The 26,152-nt window shown below is 45.3% G+C and overlaps 1 protein-coding gene across 3 annotated transcripts; it reads left to right on the top strand.

The window, feature by feature from the left end:
* Window positions 1-5,546: 5,546 nt before the first annotated feature.
* ARHGDIB (Rho GDP dissociation inhibitor beta) lies at window positions 5,547-25,413 on the top strand. Of its 3 annotated transcripts, none has more exons than XM_033162008.1 (6): window positions 5,547-5,659; window positions 18,185-18,448; window positions 20,516-20,599; window positions 22,921-22,997; window positions 24,161-24,224; window positions 24,711-25,413. In XM_033162008.1, the coding sequence occupies exons 2-6, from the start codon at window positions 18,271-18,273 to the stop codon at window positions 24,908-24,910; spliced, it is 603 nt and encodes a 200-aa protein (XP_033017899.1). In that variant the 5' UTR covers window positions 5,547-5,659; window positions 18,185-18,270; the 3' UTR covers window positions 24,911-25,413. The 3 variants fall into 3 exon arrangements, with proteins under 3 accessions (XP_033017899.1, XP_033017900.1, XP_033017901.1); XM_033162009.1 differs by having other exon boundaries at window positions 5,557-5,659; window positions 18,188-18,448; XM_033162010.1 differs by lacking the exon at window positions 5,547-5,659 and adding an exon at window positions 16,515-16,674.
* Window positions 25,414-26,152: the final 739 nt, after the last annotated feature.

The following is a 26,152-nucleotide window of genomic DNA, read 5'->3' as shown; positions in this document are numbered from 1 at the left end:
ATACATACCTTTGACTTTGTAGTATTGTGGGTGGCTGCCCCCACTTTGCCAGACACCTGATACAGTGGGCCTATAATACAACTTAATCATGTAACTGTAGCACTGGAAGGAACCCTGAGGGCCATCTAGTCTAACCCCCTGAAATGCAGGAATCTCAGCTAAAGCATCCATGACAGATGGCCACCCAACCACTGCTTAGACACCTCTAAGGAAGGAGAGCCACAACTTCCCACTGTCAAAAAGTTCTTTCTGGTGTTTAGTCAAAATCTCCTTTTTTTGTAACTTGAATCCATTGGTTCAAGTCCTACCCTCTGGGGCTTATTCTGATTTAATACTTTCTTCTCCCACTATTACTCCAATTAGCTCCAGGCACCATTCATGTACATTGTTAGTCACCATGCGTTGCATCTTCACAAGATGCAGTGGGATATACATTTTTAAAACAATGGTAAGAGCGGTTCTCTCCTGATCCCCACCACTTTCTTAACCTCACAACAAATCTGTGAGATTGTTCAGGTTTAGGATTAAAGGCCATAGCTCAACAACAGATCTCCTGCTATGCAGGCAAAAGATCTTGGGGTAGAGCAGGAAAAGATTCCTCTCTAAAATCCTGGAGAGCCACTGCCAGTCAGTGTAGAAAATATGGAACTATATCAGCATCCTTCAGCCTTGGGTCCCCAGATACTGTCTGACTCCCACCATCCCATTGGCTATGGTGGTTGGGGGATGAGGGGAGTTGCAGTCCAACATCTGGAGACCCATGGTTGAAGAACACTGAGCTATATGGGCAAATGGTATATGGAAACTTCCTGTATCCGTTTACTGACATAAGGCCACCCAATGAGCTTCATGACTAGTAGAGGGAATTTAAACCCATGACTCTCTGTTTCAGTCAAGCATGCTACTGACTGCACCACACCAGCACCCTGTCTTATAATTTGGCACACATATTCTCTTTATGCACACATAAGCCACATGTCCTATTCAGTCGATATACCTGTAACCTGCCACATTACGGAGAATGTAGACATTCTGACCATATTGACAGGCTGTACATCTTGTTTTAGTAATTTTCCTCACATTTGGAACGTGGCCTGCCCTTTTATCATGCGGTAATTTAAACACAACTATAGTTGGAGCTGTGGGTAATTGAAAAGGAAAGGCTCCATATTTTAGATGGCAATTGTTCCTGCTCCCATTAAAAAAACACGTAATGCAGGGACATTGGGTCCTTACTGTGTTTTACACAATTATGGAAGGGTGTGTCTACCGTTCATGCAGTGGTACCTCGGGTTACATACACTTCAGGTTACATACGCTTCAGGTTACAAACTCCGCTAACCCAGAAATAACGCTTCAGGTTAAGAACTTTGCTTCAGGATAAGAACAGAAATCGTGCTCTGGCGGCGCAGCGGCAGTGGGAGGTCCCATTAGCTAAAGTGGTGCTTCAGGTTAAGAACAGTTTCAGGTTAAGAATGGACCTCCGGAACGAATTAAGTACTTAACCAGAGGTACCACTGTACTTTGTAACACCAGCTTCAGCTTAGGAATCTGCAGGGGAGCAAGGTGCAAGTTGCCTCCCATGAATTTTTATACAATAACAGCTAAACTGCTAGGTAAACGAGGCTTGCTGGATTGATTCCAACTAAGGCTGCAATCCTTACCCCACCTACTTGGGAGTAAGTCACACTGAATTCAATGGAACTGACGTCTGAGTAGATTTGGCAAGGACTTCAGGCTAAGCCATACTTGGAATAGACCCACTGAAATCAATGGGCTTCAGTTAGTCAAGTCTATTGATTTCAGTGGATTTTCTCTTATGACTTGGATACATCTTGAGGAAAGGTAATCCTCTCTGTTTACAAAAACAACATGGCTGTTACAGTATCTGCTAAATTTCAGAATATAACATGCAAGTTCTGAAATGTATGGATTAGAGCAGTGTTTTTCAACCTTTTTTGGGCAAAGGCACACTTGTTTCATGAAAAAAATCACGAGGCACACCACCATTAGAAAATGTTAAAAAATTTAACTCTGTGCCTATGTTGACTATATATAAAGTAATTTTTCAATTTTTCCCACGGCACACCAGGAAACATCTCGCGGCACACTAGTGAGCCACGGAACAGTGGTTGAAAAACACTGGATTAGAGAACTGCACCTGCAGCTTCTAGATAGCTAGCTTACAGAAGAAATTGCCTAATAGTCATTCTTACTCTTACAGTTGGCAAACAGGAAGAAGGTTATAGAGGAAGTGTTGTTACTACATTCCACCAAGTTCCTCCCTGGAAACAATTTGAGCCTTAATGACCAAGAGTTTATTCAAATTGCAATTAAAATCAAAACAAGATACAGCACATGAAAACTTAAATGGTTTCAAATGTAGCCAAGAGTAACTCTTTAACTTTCAAACATTAAGGAAGTGTGAATATTCTGAATCCTGTGACTGATGTTTTGGTTTTCTATATAGTGGATACAATCCAGCGAACTGCACAACTAGTTCTGTAATCCAAGGAACTGTTAGACATGTTTTTTAAAAACACAGGAACCCAGTAAGAGCCCAACTGGATCAGTTCAATGTCCATTTAATCAAGCATTCTGTTCACAGTGGCCAACCAGACGCCCACAAGCAGGACACAAGTACGATTTCATCAATAGCTGCTCCCCTCCTGCAGTGCTGCATGGCAAACATTTTGAAACTTACAAGAATTTCAAAACACCATGGAATATGGCCAAGAGAGAAAAGTTGTTGAAAGGAAAAAATAAGTCAATTCCATTGGGAATGAGCAAATCCTTATTTATTACTAAGTAGCTCTTTGAATCTTCTCAAATGCCCATTAAAAGTCATCCTTTTAAAAGTGGTTTTCAACTATGACATTTTTTATTTGGAATCAAGAAAAAAAAAGTCTTACCTGTAAAATATTGCAGGACTCTGAAAGGTGGTACTTGCGTGCCTGAAGAAATTTTCTGTCATAAACAGAATGGGTTCTTTCCCCTGTGTATGTATAGAGGTTTTTCACTTAAATCACCTTATTCTGTTGGGATGGAATGACATGCAAACATAACATCGGATAAATCCTATTAAGCACACAGTACCACACATTTCTTCCTTTGCACACCCATGTCTCCATTGCCACCCCTTCCGTTGTTGTTTTCCTGTGTCTGTTTTAGATTGCAAGCCCCTTGGGGGCAGAGACCTATCATACATTTTCTTTGTAATACACTAAGCACACACGTGACATTAATGTGTTTATCTTCTGGCAACCAGCCAACATGCACCCATTTCTTCCAGCTAATGTTTATTTTCTGGCTACTGATTTTCATCTCATTTTCTCTCTTTACCCAGAGCAGTTCTTACGGTACAGTGCAATATTTCAGCTCAGCTGATGACAGCTACAGAAATGAACAACATACCATGTATTTTAGAGCTGCTCAGTTATCTGTAATGCACTTTGAATTCAGGCATAAACCTGTCAGTGGATTTGTGTGAAGGAAGTATTAATAGTTTAAGAATGTTTACTTTACGGAGCCTTAATGACCAATGACTAGATGTCACAGTAGCGAGAGAACAAACAGAAACGAAACAAGCTGGATGTAATCCCCTGCATGTTTACTTGTGAGTAAGACCCACTGAAATAAATAGGATAAGACTGCACACCAATCCCCACAGATGCCAGTTTTTTCATCCCTTAGCCTAGGCATCTTCTTCCAGTGTCTGAATGCTTTTTCAAGATTTGATCAGCCAAAATTAAGCATTTATAAGGTCCACTGATCTCATTGGCAGAGTTAAGCACATGCTCACATATGTCCAACTGAAACTTAATAGTGCTTAATGTTATGTGGCTGGGTCATGCCCATAGTTGGATGCATTTATCAGGGGTTTCTTTCATTAATTCTTTCCCTCTTCTCCTGTGATACTGAAATCAACATTTCTTCATAACGAAAGGTAATATTGTAGAAAAAATTATGTGCATGCAGTGCTTCTGTGCAGGAACCAGAAGCTAAGATTCTCTGATGAAATATAAAACAGGAAGTAGTAAAAATCATCTAGCTCAGGGGTAGGCAGAAGTAGATCAGGTTCAACTTGCAGATTTACTTTGCTGTAGATCAGCAAGGGTGTTTGGTTCCCAATTGTTCAACAACAGAAACTACAGTATTACCTTTCCCATCTGTATTAGCAGTGCTTTTTTGACTCAAGAAAATCACCATTTTATAGTTCAACTTGGGGAAAATAAATACAGTCAATGGACAAAAGTACAAAGATTCACAAAATGTTTAGAGGTATGCATGCCCCTGCGTACCCCCAGAAAAAAGCACTGTGTATTAGGCTGTTCTAATCAACATCAGGAATGGAATTGTGTGAAAAATGCAAAAGCAACAGAAGAGTCTGGCTGGATTGCAGGCCCATCATGTTTAGTATTCTGGTCTCATAGTGGCCATGGGAAGCCTGAAAGCAGGACCTGAGCAGAACAACACTGTCCCCACTCTACTATTCAGAGGCACACTGCCTGACAGCAAAGGAAGAACACAGAACATATCAAGTAGCCATTGGTAGCCTTTGGTTGCAGGCACCCCCTTACATTTAAAGCACATCCCCTCCACCTCTTGGGAACTGTAGTTTGTTAAGGATGCTGGGAATTGTAGCGCTCTAAAGGGTAAATGCTTTTAATGTGCTTTAAATATACACAGCCTCCACGAATCTGTCCAATCCTCTTTCAGAACCATTCAAATTGTTGGCCAGTGTTACATCCTGTGGGAGTGTGCATTCCACTACTGGAAGCAAGTTATCTGGGGCAAAATGTGCTCAGAGGCTATCCATTCCAACTGTACCGTCCCATAGGCAAGGTACTGCATGTCTTTCACACCTAGCTTCAGTGTGCAGCTTTGGGGATTCTTGTAGGGGGAAAAAAACAAGCAGATCCAACAATGCTGAATGCTGCCCACCCCTTTTGCAAGACAAGCTTCTGGAGTGTGAGGATCAAACAGAAAATACAGTGTGTGTGTGTGTGTGTGTGTGTGTGTGTGTGTGTGTGTGTCTATTTTGGTACACTACAGGTACAGGTATCTCTATTTCTCTCCCTGTCCCGCCCCCAATGATCTTCTTGATGTGAATTACAATACCTAACAGAGGAATTTACCGGGCAACGTGCACAAAAGGAAACATGCATACTTATTTTTTAACGGGCGGAGTGCAAAAAGGAGAAACCTATATTTTTGTGGACCCGTCTCCCTAGAAACCGTCCGCGCCCGAGCACTAAAAGTAAAGTAACATCCCAGCCAAGGAATATCACTTTCAGAAAGCCTCGTCTGCACAGAGCTGCATGTTTCCTACAGAAAGCCAGGTATGCGCCCCGCACCGCAGCCCAGAAATGCCTGAATGAATCCATTCTGTCCATATATATATTTGCAAGGGCACTTCAGGAATTCACACGCACCTCCTCTGTGGGCGAGGATGCTTTTTTCGCCCTAAAGAGAGAGAGATAGGCTTCGTGCGCAGCAGGAAAAGCAGCGATACTGCAGCCCGGGGCTTCCTCTAAAAGGTTTTTTTTTTTTTTTTTTAATTCTTATTTTTTCACCGACTTCCTTCCTGCTTTTTTAAACTGCCCAAGCTCGAAGCTGAGCGCAGAGCCCCGGACAGAGACGCCCCTCGCCGCCGCCGGTACGTGAGTCCGCCTTCTCGCAGGGGGGCGGGCGGGCGGAGGGACACCCACCCGCAGCCACCCACCCGCTTGCCTTGCCCGCGCTCCCAGCCTCCTCCGGGAGACTTAATCCACAACCGGGAAAAGGCGCCAGGGAGCGCGGAGCATGGCTCCCGCGCCAGAAGGGGAAGAAGCGCGCCTTGCTCTGCAATGCAGCAGGGCGCGCAGGCCGTATCCCGGGGGCGGAGGAAGGGGTCCGCTTGGGAAACGTGGCAGGAAGCGCCCCTCCGGATTCTGCCCCTCGGGAAACCTGCCCCGGGGGTGGCTGAGTTTGGGCAGGCGAGGCTGAGGGACGTTGCTCGCCTTGGTGCATTTCTCCGTGGAAAATTCCACCCGTCTTCCTGTGCCAGAGCTCGCCCGTCATTCACATGAACTCTGGAGGCCTGGATGTTCATTTCATTATTTTTAGATTTGGGTCGCTGCATATTTTAAGGAGCGCGGGGCCCAGCGGCTCAGGGACTCGTGAAGGAAAGGAGAGAATGGCTGCTTGACTTGCTTCTTCCTCCACGGGCTTCCTGTGTGAATTCAGGCAGTTGCTGCTGCAAAGAATCAGGGTGTCTCTGCCCTGTTGTTTTTTATGGCGTTGAGGGAACAGTTTTAATCAGGCTGGGGCTTCCAGACAGGCAATTTTTTGGGGGGTGGGGGTGGGTGGGATTCAGTTACTGGCAAATTGAGGTTGCGCAATGATAGTGGGTTGGAAGGACTTGCACAACAAAACCAACTTCTGCAAAAGGCCAGTAAGGAAAAGGGTGGGAAAGAGGGGTAACATTTTGCTTTGACTTAACCTCGCTGGAAACAGGTTGGAAAGTTTGCTCATTAGGTAGTCTATGTTGTCTTCTTGCAAACCGATCAGGATGCCTTATCAATAAGCTTATTGTTTATCTGGAAGCAACAAGGGAAGTACAGTATTGAGCCCGGTCAGTTCTACAAGAACAGGTGTATGGGTTCTGCGCTCACTGAGAAAATCTTTCCTAGGGTTCCTTCTGTGTTCCTTACTCCATACTAAAACACAGAGGTCACCATCTGCATAGGCAGGAAAGACAGCATATAGCTTTGTTCTTTGATTGGAAATACTTAGATAAAAGAATAATTAATCCTTCCTCTAGCTAGATTGGGCCCCCAATGAGAGTATGGGAGTAGTCCAAACAAAAGACTAAACAATTTTTTTTTTAATTAAAAAAAACCTCGCCAAAGGCCAACAAGATCTTGGGAGAGGAGTGAATGAGTTTCATCATGGGGTGCCTCAGCTGAAAAGGCCCTGTCTTACTTCTTATCTGGCTGAGCCCCTAAAGGCAACAGAACATAGAGGAGGCCTGGGCAGGCCGGGGCCATCCTCTTATATACCTGCTGGGATTGACAAGTCACCTGACCCTCATATACCGGCTGATTGACAAGTCACCTGACCCTCACCTGAATCTCATAGCTCTCTGGTCAGTTATCATTTAACTCTTGGGGGAAATAATTAGCATCACACATCATGTGCCTGGAAGTTGCCAAACCAATTAACCAACCAGAAGGAGTACTGTTAATAGCACCAGTTTTCCCATAACTTGATATTGTTGGATAGTTTTGATCAACTGCAAAAGCATTTTTAGTTTGCTTTCTGTTGCCATACTGGAACATTTATTTATTAGTGCCACTTTGTTTTGTATGATTCCTTGCAAATGAAGGAAAACAACTTTTCTGCTTGTATATGTTGATAATATAATCTTGGTTACTTGGTGCAGGCCATGCTGTAGTGTAGTGCTTATGCGACTGTGAATAAAAGGTGGCTGGGCTCATTGGCTCCGGGTTTGGGGGGAACAAATCTAGGGGTGGGGGTGGGGGTTAGAGACCCACTGGAGGAAGGAGAGAAAGCTCTCTACGTCACCCCCATAAAAAAGCCTCCTTCGCCGTCTCCTCCTGTCTCTGCCTGCTTTGCCCCCCCCTTCCCCGGACGAGCCACGCGGCTCTTGCTGTCCCTGCGAAGATGATGGGGGGCGATGGAGTGAGAAAGAGGTGCGCACAGGTGGGGTGGGAGTTAAAGGTCCAGGCGGCTTCACAGGCAACCCACGGAGCCCACCTCTTGGTGTTTTTCTCCTGCGCTGCACGATAGCTCGCTTTCAGATTCAGGAGAACTTTTAAGGGTCTTTGACGCGGCTCTCTCCTCGCTCCTCACACTTGGCGTGCGCTCGGCAGCCGGATGTTGAGGAACGTGGGGCAGGAAGTTTGGGAAGTGTGGCCTCTTTCCCTAGCATGGTCTTCCAGCTGCGCGGGCGGGGAGGTGGGTGGGTGGTGGACTCTCCTCCTCCTCCGGCTCCTCCTCCTCCCTCAGCGGCGCTCTAGGATTGCAGAGGGGGAGAAGCTCTGCTCTCCCCGGACTCCAACTCTCCTTCCCAGACACTCAGCTTGCCGCCCGGCCCTGGTTCTCTGTGCCACTGGCGCCACAGGATAGAGACGTGCCTGGGGAGAGGAATATTCCCTTTGAAATAGAGGAAATTTAAGGGATATAAAAAAAATCAGGGATAGCAGCGGGAAACGGCTTGGAATAAGGGAGTTTCCCGCAAAAAAGGGAGACTTGACAGCTATGTATAGATAACAAGTAGCATTTGAATTGTTTACAGAAATGAAATTGGGAACCAGTGCACATTGAACAAAAGAGAAATTTGCTCTTGTTGCCTTCAGTCACCTTCAAGGAGCTCTGAAACTCCAAAGATGTGCAACCCTTTGCAAATAAGTCAAGGGTGCTAACCAAACCCAGCGTGGAAAACATGTGCCCATCAGCCAGTGTCTTAGCTCCAGATGAGTCCCAAATTTTCCCTCTTGATACGCTTATTGGGCTTGAATTGCCATAGTTCAGAACCATTAGCTGGTCTCAGATAATTAATTTGGCTCATCCTGTCCCCAGTGCATTGCTATTTTCTGCACAACCCCCCCTTCTTGTTTAATACTTGGCCTGCAGAAGGTACAAGCTTCCACACAGAAATCACCACTTATTGAGTTGCAGAAAGACTGAGCTCCTAAACCCTGTTTGCTTTCCTTATGGTAATACCCCTTCCCCTTTAAAATTAGCAAAGCTACTGCTGATCAAAGAAAGCTCTTCCTCATGCCGTTTAGTGAGCTGGGGCAACCTCAGAGCCTGCTGAAGTTGGTTTGCATAGGATGCCCCCTATCCCATCCCACCTTACATATAATCTGTTGATTTGCTGGACCTACAGCCTGGCTCTCCCCCCCTTTCACAGAACAGCGGTTTATGCTAGGATAACTGGAAACCACCTTAAGGTAACTGTCTTATGTGAATACATTGAATATTCAAGATTTCGGCTTCCTTTTCGCCATCTTTTGTGGTTACAGTCAGGGTGGTGAAAGCAGCAAAAGTGTATTTCCACCATGAGGGAGGTCTTTTTCCTGCTTTGCCTTTAGCAACTGCACTACAGGCAGAAAACAAGCAAGTGAAGCCTCCTCTATCCCTCTCTATCTGCATGTAAAGAAAGGCTTTACCTCCTGAATTGCATCTGTTAAAAGGCCCCAGCAGGAAGCAAACAAATAGCCTTGGCAATCCTATTTAATATATAGATTTGGATGAACTGGAAATTTAAGTCTCTGTGTTAGCAACTGTGAGTATGTAGAACAAAGGGATGGAAGTGATTAGAGACTGAGAAAACTTTTCATGCCGTGTTTGTACCTACCCTTTCTCATATGTTTACTCCACCTGTAAAATGGGGTGTGGTGGGTGATGGGGAGTTGTACTTACTTCAGCTGCTATGCTTTCAGGATAAATGCCTTATGGATACATCTTACAGCTGACAAATGAAATAGCAAAGGGGTACACCAGCACAGCAGGGACCTGCTTCTTTGCCCATAGAGCAACCAATTACACAGCAAAGAAAAGAATAACAAGGAGTTTTCTGTACCAGTTTTGTTTCTGTGCCCAGTGCTGCTTCTTTAATCTGGATATCTGACTTAAGGGAGAACAGAAATTTCCTTCCTTCTGAGAAATTGCTTCTAGTAGTGATCACTTAAACCTTCTTCCTGCTCTTAAAACTGGTGCTTGCTTTTTATAGCAACAGCTCAGGAATTCTAATGCTTTTGTTTCTTTGGAAATGCTGAAGTACTGCGGTACTATGGAAACAATTTGAAATCTAGGGTGTCAACAAAGAAGAGCTATAGGAGATGGGCAGTAGATGGGCAGTAGAGAGTGAAAGAATGGGTGAGGCAAGCAGACAGCTCCATGAGGGAGGGAGCAATCTTTCCCCTCCTCCTTCCTTTGGTTTTTTTTTTAAAGGCCATTTTTGTTACAAAAAGAAAAGGCAGACAGTAAACTACATGGATCCCTTCTACAGAAGCCCTCTACGCTACATGGAGTAGGAGCCCATGTTTGTGGCCTGTACGTATATTTTTGCAACGTCCCACATTAAAAGCACTGTTTGTTAGCCCCAGGCTTCTATTCTTCTCCTGAGACTATCTGGGCTCTACCTGCTTTCTTTAGACTGTTGCCGTTTTTAATCTACTCTGATGCGCAATGGACCTTTGGAATCTATGCTACCGGTATGCTGTGCATCCTCCCCTTCATTCCTCTTTCCACTAGAAAGTCTTTTCCTGTTCTGTTGAGGTGTCAGCAGTCCAAGTTCATGTTAGTAGATAGTCATCATGCGCCACAGCATTGCTGTTTGGAAAGAGTACCGTATATATGTGAGTATAAGCCGACTTTTTCAGCCCATTTTTCGGGCTGAAAAAGCCGCCCTCGGCTTATACTCAGGTGAGGCGGGCGGCTGCAAAGGGACAAGCAGCAAGAAAGGGATCCTTTCTTGCTGCTTGTCTCCCCCGCCCTGCCGATCCCCCATCTGTGCCTGCTCTCTGATCCCTCGTCCTGTGCCTGCTCTGCGCAAGGCATCTGGGAGGGAAAAGTGGGGAGAAAGTGCTCCTCGATGCTTTTCCTCTCCGATGCCTTGCACAGAGCAGTCACTGCTCTGTGTGAGGATCGCCTCCTCCTCCTCCTCCCGTCCCTTCTCCCCGAAGGGGAACAGAGGTAGCGACGGGGGCAGCGGGAGCAGGAGGAGGACAAGTATCGAGCGCGAGCCGGCTCAGCCTCAGAGAGCCTGTTGCTTTTGCCCCCATCCCATCCCAGCTCAGTCCGCCATAGAAACTGCCCACCCTGAAACTATCAACCCCTGAAACCTTCCCAGAATCTGCTCCCTTAATTCCTCCCTGAATATGCCCCCTCCCCCTGAGCCCTCCCTGTAAAGAGACCCTTTCTTTCCAAGCCTTCCCTCTTAACCCCTGCCCATCCCAGCTCTGCCCACTGTAGAAACTGCGCTGAGACTCTATGATCCTGTGCCTGCTCTACCCCTGCCCACCCCAGCTCTGCCCACTAGAAACTGCGCTGAGACTCTATGATCCTGTGCCTGCTCTACCCCTGCCCATCCCAGCTCTGCCCACTAGAAACTGCGCTGAGACTCTATGATCCTGTCCCTGCTCTACCCCTGCCCACCCCAGCTCTGCCCACTAGAAACTGCGCTGAGACTCTATGATCCTGTGCCTGCTCTACCCCTGCCCATCCCAGCTCTGCCCACTAGAAACTGCGCTGAGACTCTATGATCCTGTGCCTGCTCTACCCCTGCCCATCCCAGCTCTGCCCACTAGAAACTGCGGTGAGACTCTATGATCCTGTGCCTGCTCTGCGGAAGGCATCGGGGAGGGAAAAGTGGGGAGAAAGTGCTCCTCGATGCTTTTCCTCTCCGATGCCTTGCACAGAGCAGTCACTGCTCTGTGCGAGGATCGCCTCCTCCTCCTCGCAGGCGCGCGAGCCGGCTCAGCCCCAGAGAGCCTGTTGCTTTTGCCCCCATCCCATCCCAGCTCAGTCCGCCATAGAAACTGCCCACCCTGAAACTACCCACCCCTGAAACCTTCCCAGAATCTGTTCCCTTAATTCCTCCCTGAATATGCCCCCTCCCCCTGAGCCCTCCCTGTAAAGAGACCCTTTCTTTCCAAGCCTTCCCTCTTAACCCCTTCCCCCATCCCAGCTCTGCCCACCCTAGAAACTACCCACCCTGAAACTTTCCCAGAATATGCCCCCTTGCCTCTCATGCCCTCCCTAAATATGCCCCACCCACCCTGAAACCTTCCCAGAATCTGCCCCCTTCCCCCTTAATCCATTCCAGAATATTCCCCTTGCCCCCTGAAATGTACCCACATTATGCCCCCTTACCCCCTGAGCCCTCCCTGTAAGAGACCCTTTCTTTCCAAGCCTTTTATTGGTATTTATTTTTATTTTTGAAATTTACCAGTAGCTGCTGCATTTCCCACCCTCGGCTTATACTTAAGTCAATAAGTTTTCCCAGTTTTTTGTGGTCAAATTAGGTGCCTCGGCTTATATTTGCATCGGCTTATACTCGCGTATATATGGTATGTTGAATCTGGAAATTGCTGTTCCTGAGCTGATTTGTCAACTGGAAACCTGGAATCCAAGGTGGAACCCATACTGGTGTATTGAACTAATACTTCCTGCTTATATGGCTGGTGGTGCCTGAAGGAAGCAATTAACTGAATTAGGACTTTCAGGTACCTACAAAATAAACCAAATATATACCCGAAGTATCTGATATAGTATTAATTATTGCAGACCATATAGTGTAATGAAAGCATATTCATTCTTTGAAACTGGGTTTCTTCTGTGAATTGTTTGTGTTTTCATGATGTGATATTTGGGATTTGGTGCTTTTCATTTTTTTATGTATTCATTTATTTCACAGCCGAAGTGGTTTGATAGTCATCCCCTTCTCCCTAGACTCATGGGAGCTGTAGATCTGTAAAGGTGCCCAGGGTGTTTGTGCTCTAACAAGAAATTCTTAGCATCTGTACCAGACTACAATCACTAGGAAGGCTTAGCTAGTTTGATTGGAGTAACACTGATTTAAATATATTTGTAGTATGCAATGCCTTAATTCTTTCTTGTTGTTTGTTGTCATGGTCTGTAACCCTCCCCACACAATGTGGCTGAAACTAACATTATTCAATCAAAAGTCATGATTCCGCCATGGCCTGTGAAGAACCTGATTCACAAAAGCTCTGTCACACAGTGTGCAATGCAGCACATTAAAAAGGCTTTCCAGGCTTTGTTCTCTGCTTGTACATCAAGCCTCTGAGAGAGACCAATGTTAGTATTTTACACACAGGCATACTTCCAATTGTAGTGCTTGCCCAGAGGGGTGTAGAACTAGTAGGGTAGAACTGATACACATGTTGAGTTCAGAGGTGTGGGTCTCTTAGAAATAAGCAGCTGGACTGAGGCTATGGGTTATTAAAAGAAGATGATTATTTTATGGACCTTTCCTTTTTCACAGTTGCATACAGATTGGTGTTCTTCCTTCCAGAATTCTCTCTTAAGTCCTGGGGTGGACTATTCTAGGCTTAGGCCAGAGCAATCTGGAATCCTAGTCTAGATCAAGGAATGGATCTGCCATAGACATAACAATGCACACTCTCTGGGACCAAGCTCTGGAGTTAGTGGGGGAAAGTATAGCAATATGGGTGAGTGTCACGGATGTAGGAGTCCACCTTCAAGTCATGCTTTCTCCAGGTCCCACCATGGAGATGTAGAAATTTATGTCATTGAGTGGAGATAGATTACAGCTGGCTTTTTCCTGTATGTAGCAAGAGCAGACAGCAGTGCTGTCTTTGGGACGAGGCATATAATCCCCCCCCTCTTTTTTGTAAGAGGTTGTGGTCCCATTTCACTTCTTGTTGCATCCCTGTATTATTACGCATATAAAAATATGAGTGGGGGTGGTTGAGAAATTGAACAAGAGGCGCTGCTATTGCCAGCCTCCATGAATCAGAGAGGGCTGTGATCAGCTGCTTCTCAGGAAAAGGCACAGAGAAGCAAACCCGACTTGTACAAGGAACACTTATGGAGTGAATGCCTGGTGTGTCTTCACTCTCCTTTTCTCCCCTTTCATCTCTCTAATGCACCCCTCTGCTGAAGTCTATCTATTGAGCCTTTGCATTTAACCTCCTCTTCTTTCTCTCTCACTTCTTCTTTCAAGCAGATGTTTCTCTCTCTCTCTCTCTCTCTCTCTCTCTCTCTCTCTGTGTGTGTGTGTGTGGCCTTTTGTTTCGGTGCTTTTGGGCGTATGCATTTCTGAACTGGGGAGGGCTGATTTATACTGGATAGCTGTATTCTCTGCATTACACAGTAATTTGAGTACCCATATTTTGACGCTTCTTTGTATGCTCAAGTGATGCAGTTATGTAATCTTAGACTCTGAAGTCAGTGGCCTTTTTAGACAGCAAAGTGTATTACTTGAAGGTGTGGTATGGCAGGACTGCTGCACCTTCTGATGACTGGGGCCCTGGACTTTTGCCCCAAAGTCCTGCCCTGATGGCATCATTATGTAAGCCTGTTCTTTTTTCTTTCTTTTTTTGTGTGTGGTTACTGGTTCTTTATTTGATGGAAATGTGCCTTTGCTATGTGCAATTTACTGTAGTCTTATAGTTTGATAGTTCTGCATTCCCATTCATGCAAATATATCTCAGGGTTTGATTTGCATTTCAACAGCTGCCTCTTGACATCCAGAACTGCTTGAGGTCCACGTGGGAGAAGCTGTTTGTGTGTGGCCACTGGGCTTGGGCATCATGGCACAGCAGACTGTTCTTTTGGAAGCTTGTGGTGCTGTGGTGGAATTATTTGCATTGCAAAGCTGAGAAGCGGCACATGGCTTGCCCACACAGAACAGCCTCAGCAAGATTTCAATTTCTGTTGTCCACCACATTGCAGCTTATTTGTCTGAATGAGGCTTATAATAAACTTATCTCTGTCTTCCCGGTAGCACATGCAATCTTGTTTTGCTGCTGGCTAAGTATATTTGGCACCTCTCCTTTTTTGGATAAAAAAAGTCTGGTTAGGAATGATGTATTTATCACAGGAACTTTTAAAAGCCACAGGCTGTGTACACACTATACCTTAAAAGCACATTCTTTCTCTCAGAGAATTCTGGAAATTGTAGTTCATGCCTCTCAGCAGCGCATCTCCCACCATTCCTTAGCAGACTACAGTGCCCAGAATTCTTTGAGAGAAAGAATGTGCTTTGACTGCGATTTAAAGGTATAGTGTGTGTACATAGGCACAGTGTGTGCAGTTCAGGAATAGGGAGCCAGTGGCCTTCCAGATACCAGCATGGCCCAGGGTCAGGGATGGCTGTTGTTGTTCAGCAACATCAGGAGGGGTGCAAGCTCCATATCCCTAGGGAAGACTTACCGTAGTTCCCATCTTTTTGGACACAGCACATGGGAGCTAACTGAGCGTTCCAAGCTCCCAACCTACCTTACTAGAAGGGGTTTGGATGGGGCAGAATGGATTATTAAAATAGATATATATTACACTCCAATGATTTGGAGAAAAGCAACAGAAGAAAAATGACAAAATAATGAAGGTTATTGCGAAAATATTTGTGTGTGTGTGTGTGTGTGTGTGTGTATATATATATATATAATTTATATTTTGGTATATTTTGCAACATGTCATTGATGCAATAATAAAGTATTGGCGTTGGATTCATACTGGACTGTCCATGCAGTATTATAGCATGGACTCTTGCACTGTGATGCAACAAAAATGGGACAAAAAACCAAAATCCAGAACATTTCTGGTATGAAAAGTCACAGGATTTCATTCAGATGTTACAGGGCATGCACTGATTGGTGACGAAGCAATATGGCCACCCCAAAACTTGCAAGCAGAAACAGTATTAAAAGAGCACTGAAAAGGGCATGTGGAATGGAACTGAGCCACAAAGAGACAGCTGCCAGTCAGTGTAGACAGTACTAAGCTAGGTGGACCAATGGTCTTACAGTATAGTACAGTTCGCATGTACCTACATAAAATGTAATCTCTCTGGGATTGATATGCAATCTGGGTAGATAGCTGGAGTGTGAGCTACAAATGGTTTTAAAATCCTGCATTTACTATACAATCAAAGGACTGTGTAGGATTGCGTCTCTTTCAAGATCAGATCCTATTCTACTCACCAACATGCCGTTAATATGGTTTCAGAAGGCATGGCTAGTGTGATGTAGTTATTAGATTAGAATTAGGGAGACCTTGGTTCAAATCATCCATGCAGTTCACTCGGTTAATTTCAGCTGGCTGAGGATCCATTTTTAAAGCTCAGTGTGCTTTACTAGTTGAACCTACGGAGTTATAATCAAAACAAACAAAAACAAAAACAAAAAAAAATTCCTTCCAGTAGCACCTTAGAGACCAACTAAGTTTGTTCTTGGTATGAGCTTTCGTGTGGATGCACACTTCTTCAGATACGGAGTTATAAGTAAGCAGCACTGATTTTTGCATCCCGAGAAACCAGACTTTATTCTAGGCACTTCTGCTCATTGCCCTGCGTTTGTGTGAGGGTGGGTATATAATATGTAATTATTTATTTATCTATATCTATCTCCTACATTTTGGAGGTGTGGCTGTGGCAGCTGTCATGGTGAGCTCCTGCACTTGAAATTTTTACCACTACACCCACATGCTTCTTTCCTCTGCACACTCACCTCTCGTGCTGTCCATCACAGAGGTGTTCCTGATCTGCCCATCTTGGGTACTCGTGAACCCTCTCGCTGTTCCTTCCTCTGCCTTTGCCTCTTGACCTCAAACCACAAGAGGAGACGTGTTCTTCTGGCATTGCCAGTTTCAGCCGCTGCTGAGAATGCAGCATGCTGATTTCAGCCTTTCTTACTTCCTCCTCTTTTGGAGAAGTTTCAGTGCTTAACGGCTGCTGCTGCTGCTGCTAGTAGGGAGTCTGCAGCCAGGGCATGTGTTGTCATAGGAACAAACCACATGCTTCCTTCTTGCACAGGAAAGGGACCTGGTCATAGCGCAGACAACAGCTATTTTAACTGTTGTGTGCAGTCAAGAAACTACACGATATTTGCAGCTGGATTCATCGGCATTCTTCATTTAATTTTTTTTTAAGCTTGTGTTATGAGCTCCATCCAGGTATTTCCCCCTCATCCCTTGCTTTTCTTTCTGAACGCCATCTCTAGCCTATCCTTAACTGAGACAAAGCCCTATAATTTGCTGCATGACATATTTGATTGATTTTGATTGTAGCGGAATTGATCAAGGCTGCAGTGGCTCTCAGTTGGTGTGTTGCTCAGACGCTGTGTGTGGTGGGCTGTTCCTGTGTCAGTGTGCCGTGAAGGCATTTGTTCTGCAAAGGCGGCTCCTGGTGGGGTTTGCTGGGTCGCTGCTGGAGCTGTGTGAGGTGTCTTGTTACTTGGAAGAGGATGAGGCTATGTGTGCTTAGCAGATTTTTCTGCTTAAATCAGTTCCAGCCTTGCATACCTGTATATAGGTCCAAAACGTTTTGAACCCAGATGCAATGATCAGCCCTATAAATCAGTTCAATGAGTAACACAGAAGAGAATTCCAGAATTGCGAGCTGCAGGCTTCTTGTATTGATTCCCTATAGATGGTCCCAGCAACCAGGAGTATCTGAAAACTGGAATAAGTTTAATGCTGTTTGTAGTCCAGTGTAGGTGTGGCACCAGTCACCTCAAGTAACTAAATTCTTGGATTGAAGATATGATTAAAGGGCCGGGGGATCACGTCTACTCAAAACAGATCAGTTTTCACAAGTTGCAGTGGGTATTTTGAGGTTCCACTAATGGAAATGTGTAGAAACCATAATATGCCAAGTGCTATAAATCAGTGCCAGGTTCTGTTTCTGCATTAGTTGCTCTCTGTGATTCCAGTTGGATAGAGGAAGAGGGAAGCGTGTTTGTTTGTGTGTATGTATAATATGCTTTATATGTGCTCAGATATGTTTTTCTCCTATATAATATTCAAGAGAGAGCTGCACATTAGAATAGTTGACTTAGATGGCTGTGGATTTCTCTCTAGGTAGGAAAAAAAATATCTTTGCTCATTGCATCAGAACCTGGCCTGGATGCAGACTTGTCAGCAGATGGTTGTATTTTATAACTTTTATTGTTTTGTGCCCAAAGAACCAAGTGTGACTTGGTTTGGTTTATTTAAAAATAAATAAATAAATAATACAGGTAGATAGATAGATAGATAGATATAGTTGCTAATCACAGTATTAGATAAGTTCACAGGAGGCAGTAATATTAATGGTTGTTAAGGGAACTAGTTTGCCCTCGCTTGTTGGGCATGTCCCCAACCATTACATTGATGGAGGTAACTGACAGGGACTGGCGTGACATCTTGCACTGTTTGTATACTTTCTGTGCAGAATATCTGGGGTTAGGAAATGCTGCACAAATGGTATTTTGCTAGATAGGCTCCTTTTGGTTTGACAGGACCAGCAGCGTTCAGGCGCCAGCACTCAGGCTGCTGTTCACATCTCTTTGTATAGAATTGACTGCAGTACAGCTGTTGCATGTGTGGACGCAACAGAACCTTAATTTTGAACGCCAGATAAATGTCAGCGACACTTGCGCTTACGAAAGCATTTCGATGACTGCACCTTTGCTCTTTATTGCAACAGAAGCCCAGCTAAGGACTTAGGAGCCCCACCAGCGCCGTGCTTTTACACTCACTGGCGGCTTCCTCTTCTGAGGCCAGACGACCATGACTGAGAAAGACCCCGAGGTGCATGTGGAAGACGATGATGATGAGCTAGATAGCAAATTGAACTATAAGCCCCCACCTCAGAAGACGCTTCAGGAACTGCAGGAGCTGGACAAGGACGACGAGAGCCTTGCAAAGTACAAGAAGTCCCTGCTGGGGGATGGACCTGTGGTGGCAGGTATGGCTCAAGAGACCTCGGTGGGAATGGGATTGGTCCTGTGGCACAGCGGCGGGGAACCTTTTTCGCTTCACAGGCCTGACCTCATGGGCCAAAATTGATAGTGGGAGGGGCTTCCCACATGGCAGTCATGTGATGCCATTATGATGTCACATGATTGTCAAATTTGGTTTGCTCCGATCTTAAAAGGGTAATGGGTGGAGGCTTGCAAATACCTTTGTGGATCTCAACCCTCCTCCCCCTCCCCGCTTCACTTTTAAGTCCTCAATCTTGCACTGTTATGGCTCTGATTTCTCCTTATTTGATGAGTGGAGATTAAATCCTGCTGCCTAGGCTTCACCTTCCTGTTCCAGGATGATGCAGCTGGTGCAGGATTAAATCCTGTGCTCCCGCTCATCACTTGATGTCAGCCGTTACATCAGCTGCTGGGCAGGTGGGTTTGGTTTGGGGCAAATGGCCAGCTGGGCCAAATTGGACTCCCCTGGCAGGCCAAGACTGGCCTGTGGGCTGAAGGTTCCCCAACCCTGATGTAGGACACCTTTCAGAATAGGGAAGGAGCTGATTTGGCATTATGTAGCGGGACTGGCATTGTTATGGATGAGAGAATATGAATAAATCTTAAATGTGGGGAAAGAAATTATGTTGGTTAATATTATTTTGCGTGGGTTGCTTACAGCAAGATTTGGGTTCTATTTTCAGCATCCAAATACATTCTCTCTTTGACTAGGGATACCTGTTTTGAAGCTCAGGGTTACGAGCACTTGCGACCAAGAGGATCATACCTAGCGGTGCTGAAAGAAACTCCGGCTGTGTACATACCGTACATTTAAAGCACAGAGCCAGGGGGAGGGGAAGAATCCTGTGTTTTACCCTGTACAGAGCTATGATTCCCAGCACCCTTAAACTACAGCTCCCAAGATTCCTTCTTTGGGGGAAGTGGGGATGTGCTTTAAATGCATAGTGTATACACAGCCTTCTGCTCATGATCCTAGAGATCTGCTGCCAGTCAGAGTTGATAGCCCTAAGTGGGCTCCCGCAGCACCTGCTTCGCAATGTATCAGTGCTTCTAATGCCACAATTTTAGGAGGCATTCGGTACATGCCTGTAACATGTACCCAGTAAAATCCAACTGAGTGAATTCATGCTTAGCTGCTCTCCCTTGGGGCCTTCGCGAATGTGTGGTTGGACGTATTGGGAGGGACTTGGAAGAATTATTTTGGGAAGTGTGGATGTGGGATTGTTCTCGTCTAGCAGAGAAGGGAGCCAGGTATGTGCTCAAAAATGTTGTTAGGCTGCAATCCTAAGCGTATCTACTAGTGGGGGGAGGAGAGGAACAGTTTGTACAATCGGCAGAATCAAATGGCAATGCTCAAGCGTGACTGTAGCACTTTTAAGCTGGCAGGAACAGGAATCGTGCGGTTACGCGATTGAATACGCTCTTATAAAAAGAAGAGCAGGAGGGTATTTCGGCATGCTGATAACACTTTGCAGCTTGAAGTGTATAGCTTCATCACATGTTTCTAATCCTGGAATGCCTTTATCACCATTGTTATTAGTATTCATTAAATTTATTAGTTGTTTTTTTGCAGCAGCAGCTCAAAGCAACTTACAACATTTAAAGCAAACACGTGCATTAAAACCAACATTTTTAAAAAGTGATTTTGTCTGAGAATTTTGGGCAGCGCTGGATGCATGTTCGAGGGGACCCTGGGCAATGTGTCCTCTGTGGGGGGACCCTCCTCTGCTAGTGAGCCCCCCTTGTCTTACCTGGCTATGGTGGGGGCATGCCAAGTCATGCTGGGCAGCTGGGTCTCACAGTGCCCCAGAGAAATGCTATCTAAGGGGCATGGCGATTAAGGAAGAGTAGCTAGATGCAACTGCCTGATGTTGTTTGGAGCGGCAGGTCAAAAATTAAGGAAGGAATGGGGGGGGGGGCTAGGGGGCACTAGCTGCTGCCCAAGGCGCTTTTCTACAGAGTGACTGATGCTGTAGAAGTCTTTGAGCAACAAAGGCATAGGGCCTTGTTCCCTTAACAAGCTGACTTACCTACCTTTCCTGTTCCCACAGACCCTACAGTTGCCAATGTGACTGTCACTCGGCTCACCCTGGTTTGTAACAGTGCTCCAGGGCCAATTACCATGGACCTCACTGGTAGGTGAAATTCCCTTCCTTTCACAGCATAAGGCCAGTGATTTTTTCTTAAAAAATGTTTAGGGGTACAGTGGTGCCCTGCTAGACGAATGCCTCACTAGACCAAAAACTCGCTAGACGAAAGGCATTCGCTAGCGGAAGGCTGCCCCGCAAGACGAAAAAGTCAATGGGGCTGCCTCACAAGACGGGGGGAAAAAAATTTGTCGCGAAAACCGCTTTCTGCCTTGGTGCTTCGCTAGACGAAAAAATCGCTAGACGAAGACACTCGCAGAACGAATTATTTTCGTCTAGTGAGGCACCACGGTACTCTTTTTCCTACTCATAGATTCACAAAATGCTTAGGGGTATGCGTAGCCCTGCATCCTGCCAGAAGAAAAGCACCGCGTAAGGCTAACCTACTTTTTTTGGTGTCCTCTAGGCCACATTCATCCTTTCCTAACCCTCCAGGGATGACACGCCAGTAGTTAGTGTGGCCACCCTGCACTTTCACATTCATGCAGACACACTCACATGACATGCTGATCTATGCAGATTATACATTATTAGGTTATTGCCCTCTTATCGCCATCAAACGATTGATCTGATGTTTGGGGAGGGCTGACCAGTCATGGCACCCTTCCCCCCATTCTGTATCTTACTTAATTTTGTTTTCTTTCTGTTTTCACTGCAAAAAGAAAATTCAGGTCTTGAGTGGGGGAGGGAGAGGGAAAAAATGGTTGAGGGCTGATAAAACAAGGGACACCAGCTGGTTGACAGGTGGGTGTTGATTGGGGAAAATGGCTCCATGGGCCGAATTGGAACCCCTGGGGGGGGGCCAAGATTGGCCCACGGGGCAGAGGTTCCCCACCCTTGCTTAGTGAGTTTGCAGGTTAGGTGAAACTTGAACTGGACACTCTGATGTCCCAGGTGCCTTATTCCCTTTGGACACAATAAGTGTTGTTTTGGTGTTTTTTTTTAAAAAAAAGAAAAGCTAAAGAATTTGTGGATGCTTAAAAGACAACAACAAAGCGACAGTAAAGTGACACATCTCTGTAATTAGGTCATAGAAACTTTTCCCAGAGTCCTATGAAGTGTACAAATAATAGTTCTTGCCAAGCCCTTTTTGCTGGCACAGACTAGAGCATCAGTTCTTTTTGCAGACGAAATCAGCTGCCAGCGTTTCTCCGAGCTTCACACCAGTGTGAGAGAGTCACGCTTCGCCTTATATGGACTTTTTATCTGAGAGAGGAAGTTGGGGCTCAGCAGAGCTAGGATGCTTCCTGTTCAGCTGAAATCTCTGGGGAGGCAATACCACAAACGGTTTCTTGATTATCTCAACATTATACAGCCTGTTTTGTGTGAGCACCTAGGCTCTTCTCAAACCCACCTAGCAACAGCCTCGCCTCTTTCACAACCCCCTCAGTGTCAGTGGCTCTTTGCACAATAGAATCTCACAAGGATTTGTGCCTATTCCCCACCCCCCACCCCAGTTCATGGGACTGACAGAAAATGTGCTCATATACGCAAACACACAAGTATTATGGTTTAGGAATACATCCACAACCCTATTTGCAACCATAAAGTATAGGTATCCTAGGCATGTTAAGACATAAACAACTCGAATAGCGATTTTCTTTGTTTAGGGAACCTCAACAACGGTCTGTGTAGGGGAATGTTCAAGATCTCAATCAAAGATGTCGCAGTGCCTCTTCAAACACCTCCCAGGATTCTTTGGAGAAAGCTCTTTTAGTTTTAATGTATTTGTTTAAAACATGTATATGCCTTCATATAGAGCCAGTGTGGTGTAGTGGTTAAGAGCAGTGGACTCGTAATCTGGTGAACCAGGTTTGATTCCCTGCTCCTCCACATGCATCTGCTGGGTGACCTTGGGCTAGTCACACTTCTTTGAAGTCTCTCAGCCTCACTCAGCTCACAGAGTGTTTGTTGTGGGGGAGGAAGGGAAAAGGAGATTGTTAGCTGCTTTGAGACTCCTTTTGTTGTTGTTTAGTCGTGTCCAACTCTTTGTGACCCCATGGACCAGAGCACGCCAGGCACTCCTGTCTTCCACTGCCTCCCACAGTTTGGTCAAACTCATGTTAGTAGCTTTGAGAAAGCGGAATATCAAATCCAAACTCTTCTTCATCATCATCATCAAACATACTCCAGTTTACCTTGTGCGAAATCGATGCATATTTGAAGGGCAGATGTTTAAATGTCCACATGTATCACAGTCCTTCAACATACGATAGTTAGAACAGTCTATGGGTAAATGTGTTCTCTTGTCTCTTGTCTTCTTCACAAGATTAACTGGGTGTCTCTCTTCTCTCCCTGACCCCTCTCAGGGGACCTTGAAGCCCTCAAGAAACAGACATTTGTAATAAAGGAAGGATCTGAATATTGCGCCAAGATCCACTTCAAAGTGAGTCACTCTTCTGCTTGTGTTTTCTGTGGGTGTCTAGTGCTGGATTCTTCCCCCTGCTGATGCCTGGTGCAATGCAAACCTGTGTATTGGGTTGTAGGTTCACATGTTTCAAACCCTGACAGTCTAAATAGTAAAAGCACTGCTAAATTAAAAGTGCATATTGTGCAAACACAGCAGTAGGCTGTACCAGGCCAAAATGGCTTTCCACAATGCAGGCTCTTGCATTCCTAAACCCCACTGCTGGGACTGGTAGTTTATTTAGTTTATATTGTTATTCTTTAATATATTTTATTGGAATGGTAAATGTTGCAAATCAACCAGAGTGGTGCTCCCCACCCGAAGAACAACATATAAATGTATTAATAGTTGTATTTCAGAAAAGTTGTTTACAGTGTTTACCGCTTTCATAAAATCAGCCTTTTTTCAAATCTCATTACTGTGATAATTGTCGTACTTCATGGAGAATTTTACACTTGTGCAAAACTGACTTGAAGGTGCACTTGGAGAAAGGCTTAAACTCAGTGCTTTTTTTCTGGGGGTACGCATACCCTAAACATTTTGTGAATGTAAGTTTGGCCTCATTGAGGGGCAGTATTTCAATATGAGTAGGAAAATGAGAGTACACCTAAACATTTTTTAAAAGAAAAAATGCACTGCTTAAACTGATCTCCAAGCAGCCTATCCAAAAGCAACAAATCAAGTATGTGTGGGGAGGGGATAGGTTTGTGTGGCATCTGGAAAAAAAAACCCTTAATTGGTTAATTTATATGACGACATATAATTAAATTGCACTTGCAAACCCATTACTTAATGTGAGTTTATCCGAAAAAATAACACTAAATTTATCATTCTAAAATGTAATAAAAGCTGTCAGTTTCTCAGTTTGATCCGTGCTCTAGCCTAGAGTAAACTTATCATGTGCAGGAGTTTCATTATTGGCAAGCACCTCTTACAGCTGCTTATGAGGAGACACTCTGAAATTGGGTAGGATGGGCTTTGTTCCCAACATGCCATCTCCCAATAGCCAAAAAGGGTGAGGGATGACAAAACGTGGCACAAGCAAGGAGGAAACAAGGAGGGAAACGTGGAATAAAAGAGAGTCCTATTACCAAGGCAAAGGGGGCGGCAGAAGCTTGAATGATGATGCTTTTGTCTTGCAGGTAAATAGAGAAATTGTATCTGGCTTGAAATATGTGCAGCACACTTACCGGACAGGGGTGAAAGGTAAGTAAAAATGAGCTATTTTTATTCTTCCTTAGCAAAGCTTCTTCCCACCTCCTTGCAGACTGTTCTCCTCTGCTGCTCCAGCTCACCTAATCCCACCCACTTGCCCATGTATTCCCCATCACTTTCCAAACTGCAAACATTCCAATTTTATTTTATTTTTTAAAAAAGCTGAATTTGTTGTGTTAGGGCAACAGATGGCTTTGATCAAAATTAAATGCATAAAGTTTGGATATGCCCTTGGATCCCTCCCACAAAATACTGCCAGTTTGGAGGCGACCTAGTTTATTTGAAAGAGCATTAAAATCCTTTCTGGGCTATTTTCTGTGCATGGTTGCAGAGCAGCAGCAGTGTACACAGGACTCCCTCACTACAGGCTGATGCAGCAGAGAAACTGCAGAGCTGAGCTGCTTGTGTGACTGTCTCTCAGCAGCCTGTGTTTGTGCCCTGCCTCTGATGACTTTCTTGCGGGCTGTTCTCTCCTAGTGGACAAAGTGCAATTCATGGTGGGCAGCTATGGGCCACGGCCGGAGGAATACGAGTTCATTACACCTCTCGAGGAGGCACCTAAAGGCATAATGGCTCGAGGAAACTACCGCAACAAGTCCTTCTTCACCGACGATGACAAGCACGACCATCTCACCTGGGAGTGGAACTTGGCCATTAAGAAGGAGTGGACAGAATGAGCTCCACCTCATTTCTCCTCCCCCTTTACTTTCTCCTGTCTCTTGCACTGTTCTCCAGGTGTGCCAGTCTCTGGCTCCTGCATGCCACGCTTCCTCCAACACCCCCCACCTGGCCCTTTTACTGTTTTAACACAGGCCTTGGGACAGACTCTGTCTCTCCTGCGCTGAAAAATAAACCACAAGGAATTAAAACTGGGACAAATCATCCTCTCTGCTTGCATAGGATCAGTCCTTGAAGTGCCTTTGCTAGGAAGACGCACAGATACTAACCCAACACAATTGCTATCTAGGTTTTCCCCATTTAAAGATCTATGGCCGTTAGCCTAGTTTCCTTGCAGTCTGTATTCACTGGAAACATACTTGCCTATGGGTGGATTCTATCTAATTTAAGCTTGTTTTTTGTGTGTGGAAAACTTGCCTTTGAGAGTAGCAGGAGACACAGTTCCTGCCCTGGCCTGTGAAAATGTCTGTATCTTTGAAAATAAAGCCAGTTTTGTCCTTTGCTTCCGAGTGTCTCGTGTTTCATACAGTAAATGGATTTGTTCTGTCCTTTGCACATGCAGAATGTCAAACATATTCGGATCTACAATGAATTTTAAAAATAGTTTCTCCCTCCCTTTTACTGAAGCATATTTATTGAGTGCTTACCACTCCACAAGGTGCAGCATGGAACATAGGTAAAGGGACCCCTGACCATCAGGTCCAGTCGTGTCCGACTCTGGGGTTGCGGCGCTCATCTCGCTCTATAGGCCAAGGGAGCCGGCGTTTGTCCGCAGACAGCTTCCGGGTCATGTGGCCAGCATGACAAAGCCGCTTTCTGGCGAACCAGAGCAGCGCACGGAAACGCCGTTTACCTTCCCGCCGGAGCGGTCCCTATTTATCTACTTGCACTTTGATGTGCTTTCAAACTGCTAGGTGGGCAGGAGCTGGGACCGAACAACAGGAGCTCACCCCGTCGCAGGGATTCGAACCGCCGACCTTCTGATCGGCAAGCCCTAGACTCTGTGGTTTAACCCACAGCGCCACCTGGGTCCCTAGCATGGAACATAGATATGACCTAATCCTTGTCCAGAGGGCATGGTGTTTATGAGATACTGTTCTAAGAAGGGAGGACACCTGTCATCTATCTGCATCATCTCAGAAGAGGCATTCCTCCTCCTTCACATGGAGGGGATGCATACCTCTTCTGATTTATGCATGCAGTGTTTAAGAGCACATAAATAATGCCTTTCCCCTCAGAAC

The sequence above is a fragment of the Lacerta agilis genome, chromosome 10 (assembly GCF_009819535.1).
Source record: "Lacerta agilis isolate rLacAgi1 chromosome 10, rLacAgi1.pri, whole genome shotgun sequence".
NCBI classification, from domain to species: domain Eukaryota; kingdom Metazoa; phylum Chordata; class Lepidosauria; order Squamata; family Lacertidae; genus Lacerta; species Lacerta agilis.
The sequence above is the reverse complement of the archived record's forward strand: the minus strand, read 5'-3'. Positions and strand labels throughout refer to the sequence as shown.

Bases quoted from the DNA above. Each gene is read 5' to 3' on its own strand.
- ARHGDIB (XM_033162008.1), top strand. From the start codon at position 18,271: ATGACTGAGAAAGACCCCGAGGTGCATGTGGAAGACGATGATGATGAG. The intron at 18,449-20,515 runs GTATGGCTCAAG...CTGTTCCCACAG, and splicing joins GGATGGACCTGTGGTGGCAG to ACCCTACAGTTGCCAATGTG. The intron at 22,998-24,160 runs GTGAGTCACTCT...TTTGTCTTGCAG, and splicing joins GCGCCAAGATCCACTTCAAA to GTAAATAGAGAAATTGTATC.